The sequence below is a fragment of the Sciurus carolinensis genome, chromosome 2, assembly GCF_902686445.1.
Source record: "Sciurus carolinensis chromosome 2, mSciCar1.2, whole genome shotgun sequence".
In the NCBI taxonomy this organism is placed as follows: Eukaryota; Metazoa; Chordata; class Mammalia; order Rodentia; family Sciuridae; genus Sciurus; species Sciurus carolinensis.
The window spans coordinates 73,795,315-73,817,790 of record NC_062214.1 but is presented as its reverse complement, the minus strand read 5'-3'; the positions used below and the strand labels follow the sequence as shown (position 1 = coordinate 73,817,790).

At 39.0% G+C, this 22,476-nt stretch overlaps 1 protein-coding gene across 1 annotated transcript in view; it reads left to right on the top strand.

Moving 5' to 3' along the window:
- The first annotated feature begins 873 nt into the window (after positions 1-873).
- LOC124976342 (growth arrest-specific protein 7-like) overlaps positions 874-22,476 on the top strand; it is a 45,100-nt gene continuing 23,497 nt past the window's right edge. Inside the window, 1 exon segment of the mRNA XM_047539271.1 lies at positions 874-1,006. Coding sequence (XP_047395227.1) covers positions 874-1,006 — 133 coding nt within the window.

Sequence of the window (22,476 nt, the reverse complement as noted above, 5' to 3'; positions counted from 1 at the left end):
ACTACCACCTCCACCTCCACCACCACCACTGCCACCACCTCTACCACCCCTATCAACTCCACCACCTCGACCTCCATAATGCCCACAACCACCTGCCACCTCCACCTCTACCTCCACCACCACCATTGCCACCTCCACCAATCCCCCATTGTCTCATCCACAGCCCAGTTGTGCCAGGGTAGTAGGGTAGGTTGCAGACAAGCCAAAGAAAGTGCCCAGAGACAGCATGGAAGACATTGCTTATTGGAGAAAGCTTACAGGAGATCAAAGACTGCTCCAAGAAGAGTTCAATGTCAACAAGCTGAACAGAGCATACCTCCATCCTTCACAATGCTTTCCAAGCAGTGCCTCCTCTTCCTCATGGTGTTTTGTCCAGTGGCAGCCGACCAGATGAGTGATACATCCTTTCCACAATGCCCTCAGTTTCATGCCCGCCCCCACTCCGAGAGTGGTTTTATACATTAGGTTGCAGAAGCAGTGACATCATCAGCATTAGCTTGCTTAGTTTGCTTGTCTCACTAGCTTACCGAGGAGCCACTGTCCTGGTGTACATGCAAGAAAGTAGCTTTCTACGGATAACACTAAATTGTCCTAGTTTTCAGTGTGCAGAAGAGAAAGTCATTGTCCTTTAAGATAATATGTATTTGGACTTTCCCACCCAGACTTGTTCTCATTTTTCCCTTAACTTGGTGAGGTTTTTGGAACAGAAAGGGGGCATTCAGGGACATGGTGCTTTACTGTCCTCCTTTGCTTTAAGGATGACACATCAATCAACTCTACCACCTCCACAATGTCCTCTACCACCACCTCCACTTTTACCTCTACCTCCACCACCACTTCCACCATCCCCTTATCAACTCCACCATCTCCACAATGTCCACCCCAATCACCTTCACCTCTTCTACTACCTCTGGCACCATCAGTACCTCAAATACTACCACAATCACCAACATCTGTGCCACCAATACTACCACCTTCACCATCACCTCCAAATATGCCCCTTTGAGTGACTGCAAAGAAAACTGTTGATGTTTAATAATTGTATGACATAGGAAACTTCCATAGACATACTGGGAAGGAGTGACACAGCACACGTGGTGTCAGGCCAGAACTGGATGGAAATCTGACAATAGATGGGTCAGGCCACGTTCCTAAGCAATGAGGACAACCAAAAGAGCAATTAGATTGGCCAAAGCGGGGAAATGTTCTCTATGGGCATATTGGGAGTGAAGGTCAGAGGTGTAAGACCTGCAATGGTTGATACAAGCTTGATTGAGAAAAAGAAAAAAAATGGATGGAGATATATGTTGCTGTAATATGGGGTTAAATTGGGAGGGAATGTGTTTTGATTTTACCTGAAGAAAACAGAATATGGCAAAAAAAACCCTATAACCTACACTGAAGTTCCAAAGCTCTAATGCTGCTAAAACCAGTTCTGCCAACAGGAATCCTCTCCCATTCCCCACACTATAATCTGTGCAACTGAAGGGAGAATGAATGCTTTCCTGTGCAGATACTAAGAGGTCTCTCTCCACCCCATGGCAGCAGGAAGGAATTTCATCTCCCCGACTTTATGCCAAGCAAGAGGTACATCAAGAAGAACATAAAAAGGTGCATGTCTTGTGGAGTCTGAAAGCAAAGAGACACTTCAGAGGCCTGAGACTACATAGCAAGAGCAAGTGTGGGAGTGAAAGCAGAAAAAGAGAGATTGATGTTTCAGTGGGGGTAGCTCTGCTCCTGCAGTGTGAACCTTTCACTGGGACCAGTCTTGGGACTTGCAGAAGGAACTGACCTAAAGCCACTTAGAGAACCCTTTGCCCAAGTAGGCCACCTAGAGGGGTAAAATGACCCAGAAGAGAAGGGTAGAGGAGATTGCTGTGAAGCCTAGAAGAAAACGTGGAAAGTGGTCAGCTTAAGGAAGCATATTCTCATATTACGAGGTGCTGTGGGGGTGCTCCAAAATACCGCCCATGAGCAACTCTGCAAAGCACCTTAGTCACCTGGAAGGCCCACACCCAAAACATGATAACTGCAGCAACCAGTTATTATAAGTCAGGAAGCAGCCATCACAGGCAATACTCAAAATAGGCCCTTCTCCCTCCCTCCCTCTCTCTGTCTCTCTGTCTCTCTCTCTCTCTCTGAAACACACTTTATAAGGATTATAAACTGAATGGTTTGGTTTTTCTTTTTTGATAGTAATTGGACAAATGGTGTGCCTTTTCCATTTGCCCCAACACCAACCCCAAAAGGTCAGAAATGAAAGCTTACAAAAGAGGAGATGGGCCTCTGCCCATTAAGGCCCTCCAAGTCTCAAGCAGGTGTGAGCGCTAACCTAGATGGACCACACAGGACTGGACATTTTAACTACTGAAATGAAACTATGCTAGCTATAGCCAGAAAATATTCATGACAGAAAGAGGTTCCACTGTTCCCAGAAGCAGAAATGTGTGGGCAGTGAATGTTCAGACCTAATCATCAGACTTGAGAGTCATAAGCCCAGGAGGCAGCTATCACAGGCAATAGTCAAAAAAAGAATCTCTCTTTCTCTCTCTTTCTCTCAGAAACATACTTTATAAGGATCATAAACTGGGTGGTTCTGTTTTTCTTTTTTGATGGGAATTGCACAAAGTAGTGTTTATAGAATTCTTATATCTGTAGGTTTCTTTTCAATCAGTATTGCAAATAGCTCCACTGTATGTGGGGGCTACATGTGTTAAAAATCCCAACTATCAATAATAAATAAAAATGTGCATCGGTCAGAAGAAAGACTGAAATTATTCCAATCTCTCTATGCAAGCAGCATTGCAAAACTGATCAAAGAGCATCTATTCAAAATGTGGGAAACAAGTATGATATAGACATGGCAAGCAGCTAATAAAATGTTTTCCTGGGGGCTGGGGAGATAGCTCAGTTGGTAGAGTGCTTTCATTGCAAGCACAAGTCCCTGGGTTCGATTCCCAGCACCGCAAAAAACAAACAAAAAAAATGTTTTCCTGGATTTTGTGGTATTTTTCAGTTTCTAAAAAATTCTAATTTGTTAAGATTTATTTTCTCATTCTAAAAACAATTTTCTTTTGTTCCTAATTTTGTCTTCTTAACTTTCTATTCTTTTTGCAAATGAGGATAACAAGATTGTATGAGCTCCATGCTTCCCAGGGCTTGAGCCAAGCCTACATAAAAACAGGATAACAACTTGAGGCATTAAACATACATTTTCAAATAAAGGAAAGAAATTACCATTCAATAGAGGAATATGCGAGTTCATAGGCGCTGATGTATGGTAGGATACATCTTTCATATTATGAGTCCACCAGGACAGTTGCCTATGGGTCAAGTTATACTTTTTCTTTACTCCCATCCATGTACACACAAAGCTACCATAGAGTTCTACTTACTGCTTTAATTATAAATGCATGGTTAGTTTATTTTCCTGTCAAATCAGCATAAAGATAAATTTTCATTGAAATGGATAAGGTGATTTACCATCTAAGTGAAGACAGAAAGAGATTGTTCAATTTCCCTTGACTTTCCTCTTTTTTTCTAAACAGTTTCTTTCTCATATTGCTGCCAGAACTAGAACCACTTAACAACCTCCCCTATCAATTTTCCACATTGCCACCAGAATTGAAGGCAGCTTTTTTCACTGTGGTTCTTAGTGGTGAGCAGGACCGTGACAGTTCTACTTCAAACAAGCAAAAATGACCATAAGGCACCCTCAACCTAATCAATGTAGGATCAAAATAGAGATGTTCCAAAGGAACAATAAGGGCCCCAGCACAATTAATGTATCTCTTTCTCCATAGAGATACTTATATACCTTTCCAATAAACTAATAAGTTTCTGAGCACTTGCTTGCTGCCAGGCACTGAAATCATTAGCAGGGAATCAGTAGTAAGCCACGTTTTGTCTCCATCTCCAAAAAGTTCTTAGCCCAAGCAGAATGTGCTAATCAGTCACTACTGCCTCTGAACCACTGAGCATGAGCTTTCTTTTTTTTTTTTTTCTTTCAGTGTTCAAAATGCTAAGTATATTTATATGGTAATGGAAACCGTGACTCTTATTTGTCAAGAACTTTTGACAAAAGCATTTTACCCTACTGAAAACTATCTTTTATTGTTAACATATAAATTAAGTCAATATGATAGTAGAGTCCATGTGAGTTTTGTTCAGAGGATAAGGTTATAATTAAAGAATCAAAATATTTGTCAGTTTCTTTACCTTATATTCTTACAAAAAAAGTTCTTAATTATGATAAAATAATACTAGAAATTAAAGAATCTCTTTAATTTTCTGAGAAGTATGCCTGATTTTAGAATCGCTATAAATAGATTTCTATCCAAACCTTAATTCTTTAAGCTAGTCTCTAATATTCTTTTCATTTGCTCATGACTATTCTACAAAATGCTTTTTTATAGATTATATATTCATGTATGTTTTATGTGTTTATATAATCATGCAGACCCAATTTGGTGCTTCTTTTTTGGTAACATATATCTAGGCTGATTTTTACTCTCCCATTTGTTCTATTAAAATCATTAGTTTTCTAACTCTATGATTCTTTCTTTCTTTTTTTTTTTATAGAGGACATGGACACAAACCCAAATAAATACAATTTTCTCATACTAGACAAAGGTTCCAACAATATGCAATGGAGAAAAGATAGCCTCTTCAACAAATGGTGCTGGGAAAACTGGAAAACTATATGCAATAGAATGAAACTAAACCCCTATCTCTCACCCTACACAAAACTCAACTCAAAATGGATCAAGGACCTCGGAATCAGACCAGAGACCCTGCATCTTATAGAAGAAAAAGTAGGTCCAAATCTTCAACTTGTTGGCTCAGGATCAGATTTCCTTAACAGGACTCCCATAGCACAAGAAATAAAAGCAAGAATCAACAACTGGGATAGATTCAAACTAAAAAGCTTTCTCTCAGCAAAGGAAACTATCAGCAATGTGAAGAGAGAGCCTACAGAGTGGGAGAATATCTTTGCCAACCATACTTCAGATAGAGCGCTAATTTCCAGAATATATAAAGAACTCAAAAAACTCTACACCAAGAATACAAATAATCCAATCAACAAATGGGCTAAGGAAATGAACAGACACTTCACAGAAGAAGATCTACAAGTAATCAACAGATATATGAAAAAATGTTCAACATCCCTAGTAATAAGGGAAATGCAAATCAAAACTACCCTAAGATTTCATCTCACCCCAATTAGAATGGCAATTATCAAGAACACAAGCAACAATAGGTGTTGGAGAGGATGTGGTGAAAAAGGAATACTCATACATTGCTGGTGGGGTTGCAAATTAGTGCAGCCACTCTGGAAAGCAGTATGGAGATTCTTCAGAAAGCTTGGAATGGAAACACCATTTGACCCAGCTATCCCACTCCTTGGCCTATACCCAAAGGACTTAAAATCAGCATACTACAGAGATACAGCCACATCAATGTTCATTGCTGCTCAATTCACCATAGCCAGATTGTGGAACCAACCTAGATGCCCTTCAGTTGATGAATGGATAAAGAAACTGTGGCATATATATACAATGGAATATTACTCCTCAATGAAGAATGATAAAATTATGACTTTTGCAGGCAAATGGATGAAATTGGAGAATATCATGCTAAGTGAGATAAGCCAATCTCAAAAAAACTAAAGGACAAATGATCTCGCTGATAAGCGGATGAGGACATATAATGGGGGGTGGGAGGGGTTAGCATTAGGTTTAGGGTTAGGTTTAGGGTTAGGGATAAGGAGAGCGGTAAGAATGAATGAAAGAAGGACTGTATAGAGGGAAAAGAGGGGTGGGAGGGGTGGGGGGGAAGGGAAAAAAATAATCAAACATCATTGCCCTATGTAAACGTATGATTACACAAATGGTATGCCTTGACTCTATGTACAAATAGAGAAACAACATGTATTCCATTTGTATACAATAATAAAAAAAAAAAAAGCATGAGCTTTCTTTAGCACTGCTTGGCAGAGATGGTCCAGCCCTCGCACACGTAATTCAAAAAATGAGTTGAACTAGATTATCTTTAAAGATCCTTTCAAGAGTCAATGGTCTATCACTCTTTCCTGATATCATTTCTGGTCAGATTTTGTTTGTTAGGTTTTTGCTTAAATATAACTAGCATACCAAACCGATGAATTCAGGGATGTTATATAATCCACTTGGAAAGGAACTGGATGATTTAAATAAAACAATTAAGTAATGATGGGTGGTCATTGGATGATATATAGATATAGCAACCAATCCCCCAGGGGATACAGGAGCCATGGGAAGCAGTGAATGACTGGCGTCTTGCCTGAGTCTGTCAGGGTGATTTTTTTTTTTAAATGGTTTGCTGATAAGCAGATGATGACACATAATGGGGGGTGGGAGGGGTTAGTGTTAGGGTTAGGGTTAGGGTTAGGGTTAGGAAGGGGGGCAAGAATGGAGGAAGGAAGGACTATACAGAGGGAAAAGAGGGGTGGGAGGGGTGGGGGGGAAGGGAAAAAATAACAGAATGAATCAAACAACATTACCCTGTGTAAATTTATGATTACACAAATGGTACGCCTTTACTCCATGTACAAACAGAAACAACATGTATCCCATTTGTTTACAATAAAAAAAAATGGTTTAACTTACACACAGTAAAATTCACTTACACACAGTAAAATTCAGGATTATATTTCAGTGAGTTTGTACAGATACGTAGGTTCTTGTAACCACCAGACAGGACACAGAAAAATTCTAACACCCCTTAAAGTCCTCTTATACTGCCCTGCTGTGTTTAGGCCCTCACCCTACTCTAACCCCTGGAAGCCATCCATCTCTTCTCTTTCCTGCATTCTTTTCCTTTTTTTGAATACCATATAAATAGAATATCATTCCAAGGGTTATGTTACCAAAAAAGAAGAGTAATTTTAATAAAGTAATATTTCAAACAACACAGATTCTGATCACAATATAAAAAAACTAAACTTTACTTAAAAAAAAAAAATGGAAAAACTCTTCTACTTAAAAATCTTAAAACCCAAGAGCTAACCTGAAAAAGTCTGTAACTGCCAAAGGTGGAATAACTTGAGCAACAAAGTAATAAATTACCAGATTTTTTAATCAATAAAATAGTCGTGAATCCATGCTGATAAAATAATAAAACAAATAGGGAAGAAAAGACAGCTTTCTATCCTAGCAGTGTTCCAATTAATTAGAGTAGGCCTAGAGAGGTAGAGAATCCTTTTCTTTCATGAACTTTTTAAGAAATATTGGTCCATTGAGGACTTGCTTTGCATGTTGGTTTTGAAAGTTCTGTTCCCAGTCTAACTCATGCCCTGTAAAGTTATTTGTCCCTTTTATCTGCAGTGCTTCAAGATTTGTCATTGTCCTTGAAAACAGTCTTACTAGGAACTGCCTCATGGTAGATCATTACGGATAAATTTTTCCAGGTAGTCCTTTCAATGGGTAGATTTGGGTCTTTTTCTAATTCTGGAACCAGTGCTTTTCATATTAGTTCTGCTTTATTGATGTGTTTTTCTTTTTTCTTTCTTTCTTTTTTTTGTTTTTTTGGTACCAGGGATTGAACCCAGGGGTGCTTAACCACTGAGTCACATCCCTAGCCCTTTGTATTTTTTTTTTTTTTTTTTTTTTTTTTTTGAGACAAGGTCATGCTAAGTTGCTTAGGGCCTCACTACATTGAGGCTGACCTTGAATTTGCAATCCTCCTGCCTCAACCTCCTGAATTGCTGGGACTACAGGAGTGCACCATCACACCCGGCTGACGTGTTTTTCTTATGAGAAACTTCAACCACAGGAAAATTATTCCTCTTGACTACCTTCCACTTCTGCTACCTTCTCTCCCACCTGTTTTAGTTCTCTATGTCATTTTTATTCAGCAGGTTGTCTTCATGCCTTTCTCTGGCACCCCTTTTTAAATTTGTGTTTGAATCTCAGCTCACTTGGGCACTTCTTTTTTTTTTTTTTTTTTTTTTTTTCTTTTTGGCCCTTCTTTTTTTTTTTTTTTTTTTTCTTTTTTTTTTTTATTTACTTATTTTTTTACGTTTACATAGGGTAATGATGTTTATTATATTTTTCCCCTCCCCCCCACCCCTCCCACCCCTCCCACCCCTCCCACCCCTCTTTTCCCTCTACACAGTCCTTCTTTCCTTCATTCTTACTGCTCTCCTTAGCCTAACTCTAAACCTAACCCTAAACCTAATGCTAGCCCCTCCCACCCCCCATTATATGTCCTCATCCGCTTATCAGCGAGATCATTTGTCCTTTAGTTTTTTGAGATTGGCTTATCTCACTTAGCATGATATTCTCCAATTTCGACCATTTGCCTACAAATGCCATAATTTTATCATTCTTCATTGCGGGGTAATATTCCATTGTATAAATATGCCACAGTTTCTTTATCCATTCATCAACTGAAGGGCATCTAGGTTGGTTCCACAATCTGGCTAGTGAACTGAGCAGCTATGAACATTGATGTGGCTGTATCTCTGTAGTATGCTGATTTTAAGTCCTTTGGGTATAGGCCAAGGAGTGGGATAGCTGGGTCAAATGGTGTTTCCATTCCAAGCTTTCTGAGGAATCTCCACACTGCTTTCCAGAGTGGTTGCACTAATTTGCAACCCCACCAGCAATGTATGAGTGTTCCTTTTTCACCACATCCTCGCCAACACCTATTGTTGCTTGTATTCTTGATAATCGCCATTCTAATTGGGGTGAGATGAAATCTTAGGGTGGTTTTGATTTGCATTTCCCTTATTACTAGGGATGTTGAACATTTTTTCATATATCTGGTGATTACTTGTACATCTTCTTCTGTGAAGTGTCTGTTCATTTCCTTAGCCCATTTGTTGATTGGATTATTTGTATTCTTCGTGTAGAGTTTTTTGAGTTCTTTATATATTCTGGAAATTAGCGCTCTATCTGAGGTATGGTTGGCAAAGATATTCTCCCACTCTGTAGGCTCTCTCTTCACATTGCTGATAGTTTCCTTTGCTGAGAGAAAGCTTTTTAGTTTGAATCTATCCCAGTTGTTGATTCTTGCTTTATTTCTTGTGCTATGGGAGTCCTGTTAAGGAAATCTGATCCTGAGCCAACAAGTTGAAGATTTGGACCTACTTTTTCTTCTATAAGATGCAGGGTCTCTGGTCTGATTCCGAGGTCCTTGATCCATTTTGAGTTGAGTTTTGTGTAGGGTGAGAGATAGGGGTTTAGTTTCATTCTATTGCATATAGTTTTCCAGTTTTCCCAGCACCATTTGTTGAAGAGGCTATCTTTTCTCCATTGCATATTGTTGGAACCTTTGTCTAGTATGAGAAAATTGTATTTATTTGGGTTTGTGTCCATGTCCTCTATTCTGTACCATTGATCTACCTGTCTATTTGGTACCAATACCATGCCGTTTTTGTTACTATTGCTTTGTAGTAGAGTTGAAGATCTGGTATTGCAATACCCCCTGCTTCGCTCTTGCTACTGAGGATTGCTTTAGCTATTCTAGGTTTTTTATTCTTCCAGATGAATTTCATAATTGCTTGCTCTATTTCTGCGAGGTACATCATTGGGATTTTAATTGGAATTGCATTGAATCTGTATAGAACTTTAGGTAGTATAGCCATTTTGACGATATTAATTCTGCCTATCCAGGAACATGGGAGATCTTTCCATCTTCTAAGGTTTTCTTGAATTTCTTTCTTTAGTGTTCTGTAGTTCTCATTGTAGAGGTCTTTCACCTCTTTTGTGAGATTGATTCCCAAGTATTTTATTTTTTTCGATGCTATTGTGAATGGAGTAGTTTTCCTAATTTCTCTTTCTGAAGATTCATCACTTATGTATAAAAATGCATTGGATTTATGAGCATTGATCTTGTAACCTGCTACTTTACTGAATTCACTTATGAGTTCTAAAAGTTTTCTGGTGGAATTTCCAGGTTCCTCTAAATATATAATCATGTCATCAGCGAACAGGGATAGTTTGAGTTCTTCTTTTCCTATTCGTATCCCTTTAATTTCTTTGGTTTGTCTGATTGCTCTGGCTAGAGTCTCAAGGACGATGTTGAATAGAAGCGGTGAAAGAGGGCATCCCTGCCTTGTTCCAGTTTTTAGGGGGAACGCTTTCAGTTTTTCACCATTTAGAATGATATTAGCCATGGGCTTAGCGTAGATGGCCTTTATAATGTTTAGGAATGTTCCCATTACCCCAATTTTTTCTAGTGTTTTGAGCATGAAGGGATGCTGTATTTTATCAAATGCTTTTTCTGCATCTATTGAAATAATCATGTGATTCTTAACTTTAAGTCTGTTGATATGGTGAATGACATTTATTGATTTCCGAATGTTGAACCAACCTTGCATCCCTGGGATAAAACCCACTTGATCGTGGTGCACTATCTTTTTAATATATATTTGTATGCGATTTGCTAAAATTTTGTTGAGAATTTTTGCATCGATGTTCATTAAGGATATTGGTCTGAAATTTTCTTTCCTTGATGTGTCTCTGTCTGGTTTAGGTATCAGGGTGATATTGGCTTCATAGAACGAGTTTGGTAGGGTTCCCTCCTCTTCTATTTCATGGAATAGTTTGAGGAGTATTGGAATGAGCTCTTCTTTAAAGGTTTTATAGAACTCGGCTGAGAACCCATCTGGTCCTGGACTTTTCTTTGTTGGTAGGCTTTTGATGACCTCTTCTATTTCATTGCTTGAAATTGGTTTATTTAAGTTGTGTATGTCCTCCTCGTTCAGTTTAGGTAGTTCATATATCTCTAGAAATTTGTTGATGTCTTCAAGGTTTTCTGTTTTGTTGGAGTATAGATTTTCGAAATAGCTTCTAATTATGTTTTGTATTTCACTCGTGTCTGTTGTGATGTTTCCTTGTTCATTCCGAATTTTAGTAATTTGAGTTTTCTCCCTCTTTCTCTTTGTTAGTGTGGCTAAGGGTTTATCAATTTTATTTATTTTTTCAAAGAACCAACTATTTATTTTATTAATTTTTCCGATTGTTTCTTTTGTTTCGATTTCGTTGATTTCGGCTTTGATTTTAACTATTTCCTGTCTTCTACTACTTTTGGTATTGGTCTGCTCTTCTTTTTCTAGTGCTTTGAGCTGTAGTGTTAACTCGTTTATTTGTTGATTTCTACTTCTTTTTTTGAATGCACCCCATGAAATAAATCTTCCTCTAAGTACTGCTTTCATAGTGTCCCAGAGATTTTGATATGATGTGTCTTTGTTCTCGTTTACTTCTAAGAATTTTTTTATTTCCCTCCTGATGTCTTCTGTTATCCATTCATCATATAATAGTGTATTATTTAGTCTCCAGGTATTGGAGAAGTTTCTGTTTTTTATTCTGTCATTTATTTCTAATTTCAATCCATTATGATCTGATAGAGTACAAGGTAGTATCTCTATCTTCTTGTATTTACTAACAGTAGCTTTGTGGCATAAAATATGGTCTATTTTAGAGAAGGATCCATGTGCTGCTGAGAAGAAAGTGTATTCATTCTTTGTTGGATGGTATATTCTATATATGTCCGTTAAGTCTAAATTGCTGATTGTGTTGTTGAGATCTATAGTTTCTTTATTCAATTTTTGTTTGGACGATCTATCCAGTGGTGAGAGAGGTGTGTTAAAATCGCCTAGTATTATTGTGTTGTGGTCTATTTGATTTCTGGAATTGAGAAGGATTTGTTTGACGTACGTGGATGAGCCAATGTTCGGGGCATAGATATTTATGATTGTTATGTCTTGCTGATTTATGCTTCCCTTAAGCAGCATGTAATGTCCTTCTTTATCCCTTCTGACTAGTTTTGGTTTGAAGTCCACATTATCTGAGATGAGGATGGATACTCCAGCTTTTTTGCTGTGTCCGTGTGCATGGTATGTTTTTCCCCATCCTTTCACCTTTAGTCTATGGGTGTCTCTTTCTATGAGATGTGTCTCTTGCAGGCAGCATATTGTTGGATTTTTCTTTTTAATCCAATCTGCCAGTCTGTGTCTTTTGATTGATGAATTCAGGCCATTAACATTCAGGGTTATTATTGTGATATGATTTGTATTTCCAGTCAATTGACTCATATTTGTTTTCGACATGATTTGGTTTCTCCTTTATTTGGCTATTCCTTTAGGCTAGCGCCTCCTGTTGCTGATTTGCATCGTTGTTTTTCATCTCTTCCTCATGGAATATTTTGCTGAGAATGTTCTGTAATGCTGGCTTTCTTTTTGTAAATTCCTTTAGCTTTTGTTTATCATGGAAGGATCTTATTTCATCATCAAATTTGAAGGTAAGTTTTGCTGGGTATAAGATTCTTGGTTGGCATCCATTTTCTTTCAGGGCTTGGTATATGTTGTTCCAGGCCCTTCTAGCTTTTAGGGTCTGGATTGAAAAATCTGCTGATATTCTTATTGGTTTCCCTCTGAATGTAATTTGATTCTTTTCTCTCGCGGCCTTTAAAATTCTGTCTTTATTTTGTATGTTAGGTATTTTCATAATAATGTGCCTTGGTGTGGGTCTGTTGTAATTTTGTATGTTTGGAGTTCTATAAGCCTCTTGTACTTGGTTTTCCATTTCGTTCTTCAGATTTGGGAAATTTTCTGTTATTATTTCATTGAATAGATTGTTCATTCCTTTGGTTTGTTTCTCTAAGCCTTCCTCAATCCCAATAATTCTCAAATTTGGCCTTTTCATGATATCCCATAGTTCTTGGAGATTCTGTTCATGATTTCTTACCATCTTCTCTGTTTGTTCCACTTTGTTTTCAAGGTTAAATATTTTGTCTTCAATGTCTGAGGTTCTGTCTTCCAGGTGTTCTATCCTATTGGTTATGCTTTCTATGGAGTTTTTAACTTGGTTTATTGTTTCCTTCATTTCAAGGATTTCAGTTTGGTTTTTTTTCAGTATCTCTAACTCTTTATTGAAATGATCTCTTGCTTCCCGTATTTGGTCTTTTAACTGTTGATTGGTGCGATCATTTAATGCCTGCATTTGCTCTTTCATCTCCTCCTTCAATGCCTGCATTTGCTCTTTCATCTCCTCATTAGCTTCCCTGATCGTTTTAATTACGTACATTCTGAACTCCCTTTCTGACATTTCTTCTGCTCTGCTGTCATTGGGTTTTATTGATGTAGTATCTAGGTTTGTTTGGGACATTTTCTTCCCTTGTTTTCTCATAATGGTCAGTTGTCAGTGGGACCCTGAGATATTGCAGTTTTCCACTATTGGCTTATAGTGTCCCAGTAGATTTCCAGTGTATCACCTCCCAGCCTTCAGTAGCCTGATGTCTTGGAGGAATCTGATAAAGCAGCTCATTCGAAGAATACTGCCCCTAGCCCCCTACTGGTTCCACGTTTTGGAACTGGCTCTGTGCGGAAATGCTCTCACTGTGGGCCTGCACCGTGCAGCTGGCCGTGTGGGAAGAGCCCACTGCCGGAGTGTGGAAGACTACCTTGGGAAGACTCAAGCTGCCCTGCCCGGCTCTGCTAAGCCACCTCTATCTGGGCCTGCCACCCGGGCTGAGCTTTACCCAGTGGGCAGACTCACCCGTGGCTCCACTTCAGTCCGAGTCTCTCAATGCCTCCCCTTCTTAACTCCTGGGTTCTGGAGCGACCGGGGGTACAGTCTCCCTCTAGGCCGCCATCTTGGATCGCCCCGTGAAGAGAGCCCGCAGCCAGAGTGGGCAGTGCCGCCTGAAGAGGTCTCCTGCTGCCCTGCCCTTATCCCTGAGGCTGACTGCAGATCGAGGCTCTCCGCTGGTTCTTTGCAGGAGTACACTGCACTGCAGGGGCTCCGGGACTCGGAGCATGCTCTGTTCAGACAGGCTCTCACTAGCGGGCCAGTTCCGTTCCGAGAACCTGGAGAAGCTGGCTGTGTGGGCGGGGCCCACCGCCGGAGTGCGCAGGACTGCCTGTGGATGACTCTAGCTGCCCTGCCCGGCTCCGATAAGCCACCTCTATCTGGGCCTGCCACCCGGGCCGAGCTTTACCCAGTGGGCAGACTCACCCGTGGCTCCACTTCAGTCCGAGTCTCTCAATGCCTCCCCTTCTTAACTCCTGGGTTCTGGAGCGACCGGGGGTGCAGTCTCCCTCTAGGCCGCCATCTTGGATCGCCCCGTGAAGAGAGCCCCTTTTTGGCCCTTCTTAATTTGGTTTTCCTTCCTGAGATAATATTATGTTTCTCCCTTGTTGCCTTCCTGAGGCAACTTTTTAAATTTTTTCCTTGTTTATTGTCCATTTCTGTTCTTAGATTTTGAGTTTCTATTTCAGGGTGGTTTATCACATCCCAAAAAACACTTATTTGAGTATATACAACTGTTTGGAGTGTAAATTCAGTTTTCTTCTGCTTTATGATTCTTTTCTGAATTTGTATAAAAATCCATTTCATGATTTTCTGCAAATTAATTATCCTTTTATTCAGTTTTGTGATATTAAGATATTTTAAATGATTCCTAGTTTTACATCACCCTTTTCTGTCTAGCAGAGACAAAGTATTTTAATAGTTTTTGTTTTATTCCTTTGTGTCTGTTTCAGTGGTAACAGAAGATATTTGTGCCCTTAGATTTTTTTAAAATTTATTTTCATTGTAAGCAAATGGGATACATCTTGTTTCTCTGTTTGTACATGAAGTAGAGGCATACCATTTGTGTAATCATACATTTACCTAGGGTAATAGTTTTTGACTCATTCTGTTATTTTTTTCCTTCCCCTCCACTCCTCCCTCCCATCTTATCCCTCTATATAGTCCCTCTTTCCTCCATTCTTGTCCCCCTCCCACCCCCATCATCCGTTTATCAGAGAGATCCTAGATTTTACAGTGCATTTGATTTGAAAAAACCCAAATGTTTCCCCTTTGTTTCCTTTCCATTTCACTAGTGTCAAAAGATATTTCTTCCTTCCCTTTTTCTTTCAATCCCACCTCGGAAGTTATGCAGTTGGAAGACTATCCCTTAAATCATATATGCTCCACTAACAGGAGTCTGTCCCTTTAAACCATTTGCCTGGTCCAGAAATCCCTTTCCTTCAGTCTACTCTGATCTGTCCAGTTACTCTTTTAGGTATTTTCAGATTTATAGTGGATATAATCCTTCTGGTAGTCTTTCCACCTCTGTTGCTCTGCCTGAGACCTCCCTGTCTGCAACAATTTCTTGTCTCCCTAGTTTGTACTGGCCTATCTGATTCTATTCTACATGGTTGGGTTTTGTTTGTTTGTTTTGCTTTGTTTTTTTGTCCTTAATTATCAGTTTCTAAAAGAGTAGAAACTGTGGCTATTTCTGTTTTTCCTTCAGAAGTGCCTGTGTTTTATGCATAAAATTCAGCAGAGGACATTTTAAAAGTCTCTTTTGAACTAACTACCTATGGAGATGGTCTGTAAAATTTCTTGATTCTAAGAGAGCAGGGGTTGCCGGTATACTATTCTATACTGGAAACCATTTATTTGAAGAGATTTTAAAAAATAAAATAAATCTTCACTAGGGCTGGGAATGTAGCTCAGTAGTAGAGTACATACGTAGCATGCATTTGGCCCTTGGTTAGATCAGGAGGAGAAGGAGGAGAAGGGATAGAAGGAGGAGGAGAAGGGAGAGGAAGGGGGAGAGAGAGGAGAAGGGAGGGGTAGGAGGAGGAGGAGGAGGAGGAGGAAGAAGAGGAATCTCTAAAATCTTCACTAGTCTTTTCTAAGAATTGAGATATGGATAAGTTGTTGGTATTTCCTGTCCAAGGCCCCAAGTTTCTGCTTGTGTGGAATTGGAAAACCTGAGCTGGAAGAGAAACATTCTTTACAAATGAAAGTTTTTACTAACATCCTCTAGTCTTCTCTATGTGATCCCCTGGACACAACACTAAAATGCAATGGAATATAATAAGGTAAATTTCTACTCCAAATGTGTTTCCCAACAAACCCCTTACTTTGTATTCTTATGAGCAAATCCAACCTCTTTATTCATTTCATTTTTTAAAATACTTAAGTCTGTATTTCTAAAGTAAGATTGAGGCCAAAAATAAACTAGGAAGCAACTCGGGAACTGAGTGTTTTTGAAGCTATTACTGGCCCAAGTATGTGGAATTTAATCTTCCACAATCTGAAAAGCTGTTAGAATTACAGAAAATTTCATCAACTTTATCCTGGGAAATGAAGCTGGCAGCACAGAACTCCCTAACATCCTTTATAGCTATTTTTCTGGGACTTCTTGATTTTTTGGCGAACAAGGACACAAAGGAAGGAAAAGCAGTTAAAAACATTGGCATTTTAGACATTGGCCAGAGATCACTGAAATTTGATGAAAAGTGTAGGTGGAAAGATATATGACAGGATCAGCCAACTGGAAGAGACTTCTGTCATTGTGAATTTTTCTTTTAAAGTGGAAACTAACTTTTATTCAGTACTCAACATGTTCCAGACACTATGTGAGCCTTTATCTCTCCTTCCCTGAAAGAAAATAAACAATTTCACAAAAACATTTTGAAGTTTATAAAAGTTGTCTAATATTTCTTCCAGTGTCCTTTGGATTTTTGCATGGTCTGAAAGCAAAGGAACTGACTGCCTTTGTTGGTCACTTTCAAGGGTTTTTATGTAGCAAACAGTATTGAAAGATAGAGGTACAGTGATTATGTTTAATGTTTAGGAAAATAAAATATTTCCATTTAGGGCAAAGAGGTAACTACACATCAAATGAGCTGAATTATAGAGGAGCTGGGGAAACTCAAATCTTTGATATCAGGAAATAAGTTTGCCTGTCTTTTGCCCTGTGGGCTGTGGGGTTGGGGGAACTGACTGGAAGACTGACACTGGGGATACTATTGCCATGAGATAATGTCCTTTGAATCCAGCCCAGGGGTCAGAGGTCTTCTTCCAGCATTTATGAAACTGTGGCAGACTGACTTGTTAGTCTACAAATATGGTAAATTGTTAGATCCCTTAAAATCCTTGGAAATATTGTTTCCATTTTTCAGACAAGAAAACAGAGGCTTACTAACAAAGCTAAAACACTGTGGTAAGGAATTATATCTAAGACTTTTGTCTTTAAAGCCACCAAAGGTCTTACATTAATGTGGCCTCTAGTGTTATGTCCTAGGCCAGGTTAAAGAGAAATTCTGACATTTACTAAGACAGAAATAATTTTTTAAATTAAATTTATTTTAAACCAGTACATAAAAATTGTATACATTAATGAGGTAACATGCATGATGTTTACATTGTGTATATGTGTATACATTGCATAATGTTTAAACCAGGTTAAACATATCTATCTTCTTGAATATTCATCATTTATTTATGGTGAAGATGTTCAAAATCCTTTGTTCTAGCTTTTTCAGACATGCAAAACATAATTGTTATCTATAGCCATCCTACTGTGCAACGGTATGCCAGCACTTATTACTCCTATCAAACTATAACTTAGTACTACTGATCAAACTTTCCCCAACTCTCACCCCCACACTCTCCCTGGTAACCACCATTCTACTCTCAACTTCTATGATATCCAATTTTGTAGATTTCACAAATGAGTAAGATCATGTCATATTTGTCTTTCTGTGCCTGGCTTATTTCACTTAACACAATGATCTTCAGTTCTCTCCACTTATCAGCTGATGAACACTAAAGTTGCTTCCATTTCTTGGCTATTGTGAATAGTGCTGCAGTGAACATGGGCGTGCAGATGTCTCTTCCACGTACTGATTTTATACCCTTTGGATGTACACTCAGTGGTGGCACTCCTACATCATATGGTAATTCTACTGCTAATGTTTTGAGTAACCGCTATACTCTTTTTCACAATGACTGTACTAACTTACATTTCCACCAAGAGTGTGCACAAGTTCCCTTTTCTCAGCAACAGTTTATTGCATATGAGCTATAGGAAGAGAACTTGAACTCAACTCTGAACACAACAAGAATAAGCAGAAATTTATAGTTGATGACCAGGGAGAGGGAAAGAATGGACAATTAATAAGAGAAAACTGGCTAAGTGTCAAGTGGGGGGAAGGAAGAGGGACTTGATTAGATATCAAAGGTGGGAGGACTCTCACTAAACTGACTTGGAAGAATTTCTTGGTAACACTGGGTTAGGCAGACCAAGGAAAGGACCAAGGACATGGTCTAGTTAAACAAACAACAACAACAACAACAAAAAAAAAAACAAAAAAAACAAAGAAAACACAGGAGGGGATGAGAGGAGGGGGGCTCAGAGAAGCCTCACTAAAGATCCAAGGAGGTGGTCCTTGTCAACATGGTGTTTTGCTCACTTTATGCAAGTGTTCAAATAGTTCAAAAATTTTGCAGGGATAATATTTACCACATTTGACATTTCCCCATTTGATATTTAGTAAATTGGTCCTGCCCTTGGAGGCAGAATATATAACCTGTAGCAAACCAGGATCTCTGATCACCCTACCACTTATAAGAAGAGATGTATCCAAGATGTCTTCAGTCACTGACAACTCCCTTTTCCCATCGCTATAGTTTGGATCTTGAATGTCCCCCAAAGACCCATGTGCTGAAATCTTAGTCCGCAACCCATGATGTTACTGGGAGGTGGTGGAACCTTTAGGAGGTGGGGCCTACTGGAAGGAAGTTAGGTCATTGGGGGTGTGCCTTGGAAAGGGGTTTGAGGATCCTGGTCCCTTCTTGTCTCTCTCTCTTTACTTCCAGGTTGCCAAGAGGTAAATCATTTTCTTCCATCCTGCACTTCTGCCCTGATGTACTGTGTTGCCACAGGCCCAAAAGCATTGGGGCCAAGCAACACAGACTGAAGCCTCTGAAACAAAAAACCAAACCAAAATAAACAATAAAAAACTTTTCTTCCTTTTAAGTTATTTTCTCATGTATTTTTCCACTGCAATGGAAAGCTGAGTAACACAACCATGTTGATTGAACTCATCTCCCACCGGCTGTGCTCCTGAAGTCTCCCCATCCCACACCACACATGGCTGCCAGTTGGGGCTGTCCCAGAGCCCACCCAGACTGGGCTCTGGTCATAGCTCTTGTATTTCACCCCAAGGCAGCTTTTAACCCTCTTGCTTCCTCAGCACATTCACTTCCGGGGTGGTGGGGAGACTGTTTTTCCTTTTTCTTTTTTCTAAGGAGGGTTTTTGTTTTTGTTTTTGTCTTTGTTTTTGTTTTTAATGGAGACAAGCAAAACTAAGATTGTGGAAGAAAAGAGAACATCTCCTTATTTACTCCAAAATCTCAGGATTTTGAGAGCAAACCTGTGCTGTTTATAAGAACTGTGTGGAAGGCAGAAAAGAATAGTACCTAAGTCAGAGGGGAGAGCTGGCTCCTCTCTGCTCAAACACAGGTTTTGCTTCATATATGAGAGATTGGATAAAGGCTTTCAGGCCTAGTGGACATCAGCGGGGGCACAGTCAAGAAGGTGGGAGGTGTACTTTGAATAATACATCGGCAAACTGCAAAAAGGTGCCATTTGAAAAGGGATACTGATTACATGCCTTTGAAAGAGGTCACAGTGTGTCTCCAATTAAATGTTCAAGATACATAAAGAAGTCATAGGGTTTGTCCAGGGAACTAAAACACAAGGACTCTATTAGCTGAGATTTGTAAATGTTTAGGATACACAAGAGAAAGTTCTATTGGACATCAAAGTTGAATAACAACTTCCCCAGACAAAGCTCTGTGTTATTCACCTCTAAAGAGCCCACTCTGAGGAGGTCCCAGCATCACTGATGGGAGACACAGCAGCAATCCCAGGTCTGCTCAAATTTGGTTTATTTTCTGTTTGTAGTAAATTGCAGCAGCGTAGCAGAGAGCCCAGCTGTGCTATGTAGCCCTGCAAACTCAGCACCAAGAAGACTGCCAGGCAAATGATATTACTCATAAAATCTTTGTTGAATTCACTAATTTGTGGATTTATTCAATTGAATATTTGAGTATTTGAATTTTGTGTTATATTAAATACAATAACCTGGAAGCATAAGAAATGGGGAGATTTTAGGACTAAAGAAGTTTATAATCAAATACATCCACTCTTTGCTTAATAGAGTAATGTGTAGAAGGAGTTGGTGGACAAAAACCCCTTCTCCCAATCCCTAATTATTAATTATTATTTCTTCACTTAAGTAGATTAATCCAGGTAATAAATATATCCATCACTTCTAAAAATTTCCTTGTATCCCTTTGGATTTTTTTTTTAATTTGTGGTTAGAACACAACATGAGATTTACTCTTTTAACAAAATTTTCAGTATTCAATATCTTATTATAAACTATAGGTATGATATTGTATAGCTGATCTCTGAAACTTATCTTGTATAGTTGTAACTTTATATTCACTGAAAAATTAATCTCCATATCCTCCTCTTCACACCACCTGGTAACCACCTTTCTATTGTTTGCTTCTATATTTAAAATACCTTCAAATAAAGTATTTTAGATACTTTATATAAAGAAGAATCATGTATTTTTGTCCTTTTATGACTATTTAATTTAGGATAATGTCTTCCGGTTTCCTCAATTTTGTTGCAAATGGTAGAATTTCCTTCTTTTTAAGGCTAATAATATTCCATTGTATAGACATACCACATTTTCTTCATTCATGTGTTGATGGACATTTACCTTAATTTCCATGTCTTGAATAGTGTGAATAATGCTATGACAAATACAGGAGTACAGGTGTCTCTTCAAGATGCTTATTTCAATTTGTTTGAATGTGTACCCAGAAGTGGGACTGTTAGTTTTATTTTTAATTTTTTGAGAACACTTCATACTGTTTTCCACACCAACTGCATCATTTTATGTTCATACTAACAGTGCACAAAGGTTCCCTTTTCTTCACACCTTTGCCAATACCTGCTATTCTTTGTTTTTCTCTTAATAGCCATCCTAACAGGTTTGAGGTGCCATCTCATTGTGTTTTTGATTTGCATTTCCCTGATGATTAGTGAAGTTGATCATCTTTCCATATATCTGTTGGCCATTTGTATGTCATTTTTGGAGAAATGTGTATTCGAGTCTTTTGAACTTTTTTTTTTTTAAGCCAGTTTGGGTTTTTGTTTTTCTTTCTTTCTTTTTGTTGTTGTTTGGGTTTTGTTTTTTTGTTGTTGTTGTTTTGTTTTGTAGCTATTAAAGTTTAGGAGCTTCTAATGTATTTTGGAAATTAAGCCCCTATCACATATTCATTTGCAAATATTTCATTCTGTAGGTGTCTTTTCATTCTGTTAATTGTTTCCTTTACTGTGCAGAAAACATTTACTTTGATGTACCTAATTATAAATTAAAATGGAACATAGGAGTCACCCATCTCTTACATATGCAGAAAAAATTTCTGTGATCTTAACATGCCTAGAGAACAAGAAGAACATGAAGTGGACATAGGCACATCCTGATTCTGTGTCTGATAGGTCAGGTCTCTCCTGTGAGTCTCCCTTTCTGAACCTCCTTTCTCTTCTGCTAATGGATAAGTGATTAGGCCAGTTGCTCATCCCTCCCTGGGCTGTAGGCATGAGGAGGGGAGCAGATTTGGTGCCTGGGGTGGGGGTGGTGGGGAGAGACATGATAGGGCATACTGGATGGTCATTACAAATCTTTTCCTAATATAAATTCTTTTTTAAAAAAACTACCATTTGGTCCTAAAAGGAATATCCACTTGCCTCTTAAGCACTCTTCACTGTCCCATTCTATAAAATGCAACAGGGCTAATGTTTCACATGAGGAAAAGGAATCAGACAGGTGTTCTCCTGGGCACTTAGCATTCCCAAGTTACCATCACAACTCTCACTTTCCAGAATAAGTCAGAATTGCCCAGGAGAGAAGACAAAATGTGTATCTAGTCACTGAGCTTCAGTACCATGATGGTGCATGAGAACAGCCCCTATGAAGGAGGAGGCTAGGGCCCCAAATCCCCTCAGAGTCAAAGGGTGTGTAGGAAGTAAACGGGATGCACAACAGAGATGCACAAGGGGATATGCAAAGGAAACCTCAAAGGGGATGTGAAAATACAATGTTCAAAGGGATGCTCAGAGACAGGTTGGGCTGGAGGGGAGAGTTGCTCTGGATTCCACACCTTCCAAATCAAATTCTACTCATAAGGGAACAAATAAGCATTATTGTAGCATTAATAAGCTAATAAGTCCCACACACACACCACTGATTGTTTAATGAGAAGCTCAATTGAGCAGTCTCTGAGCTCAAGCCCTTAGTCTGGCCCAGGCCTCAGACAAAGGTGGGAATTTGAGTGTGAGAACGTCACAGTCAACTTCCTTTATTGTCCTGTAAGGTTCTGAATAAAATATTTACTGCAGGCATCTGATTCCAATTTAATTATCTTTTCCAACACATGCAGCTTGGGTTTGACAGGCAACAGAAAAGGCAAGTTAATCACGGGCATCTGCTTATTAGCATATTCTTCCCGTAATTACCTCGGTGCTGCCATTGGCAGCTGTGCCCTCCCCACAGGTGCAGCACCAAGGGCTCAGGAGGGGCTCAGCTCCAGGGTGGGAACAGAAAGAACAAAACAGCCCACTCACTCT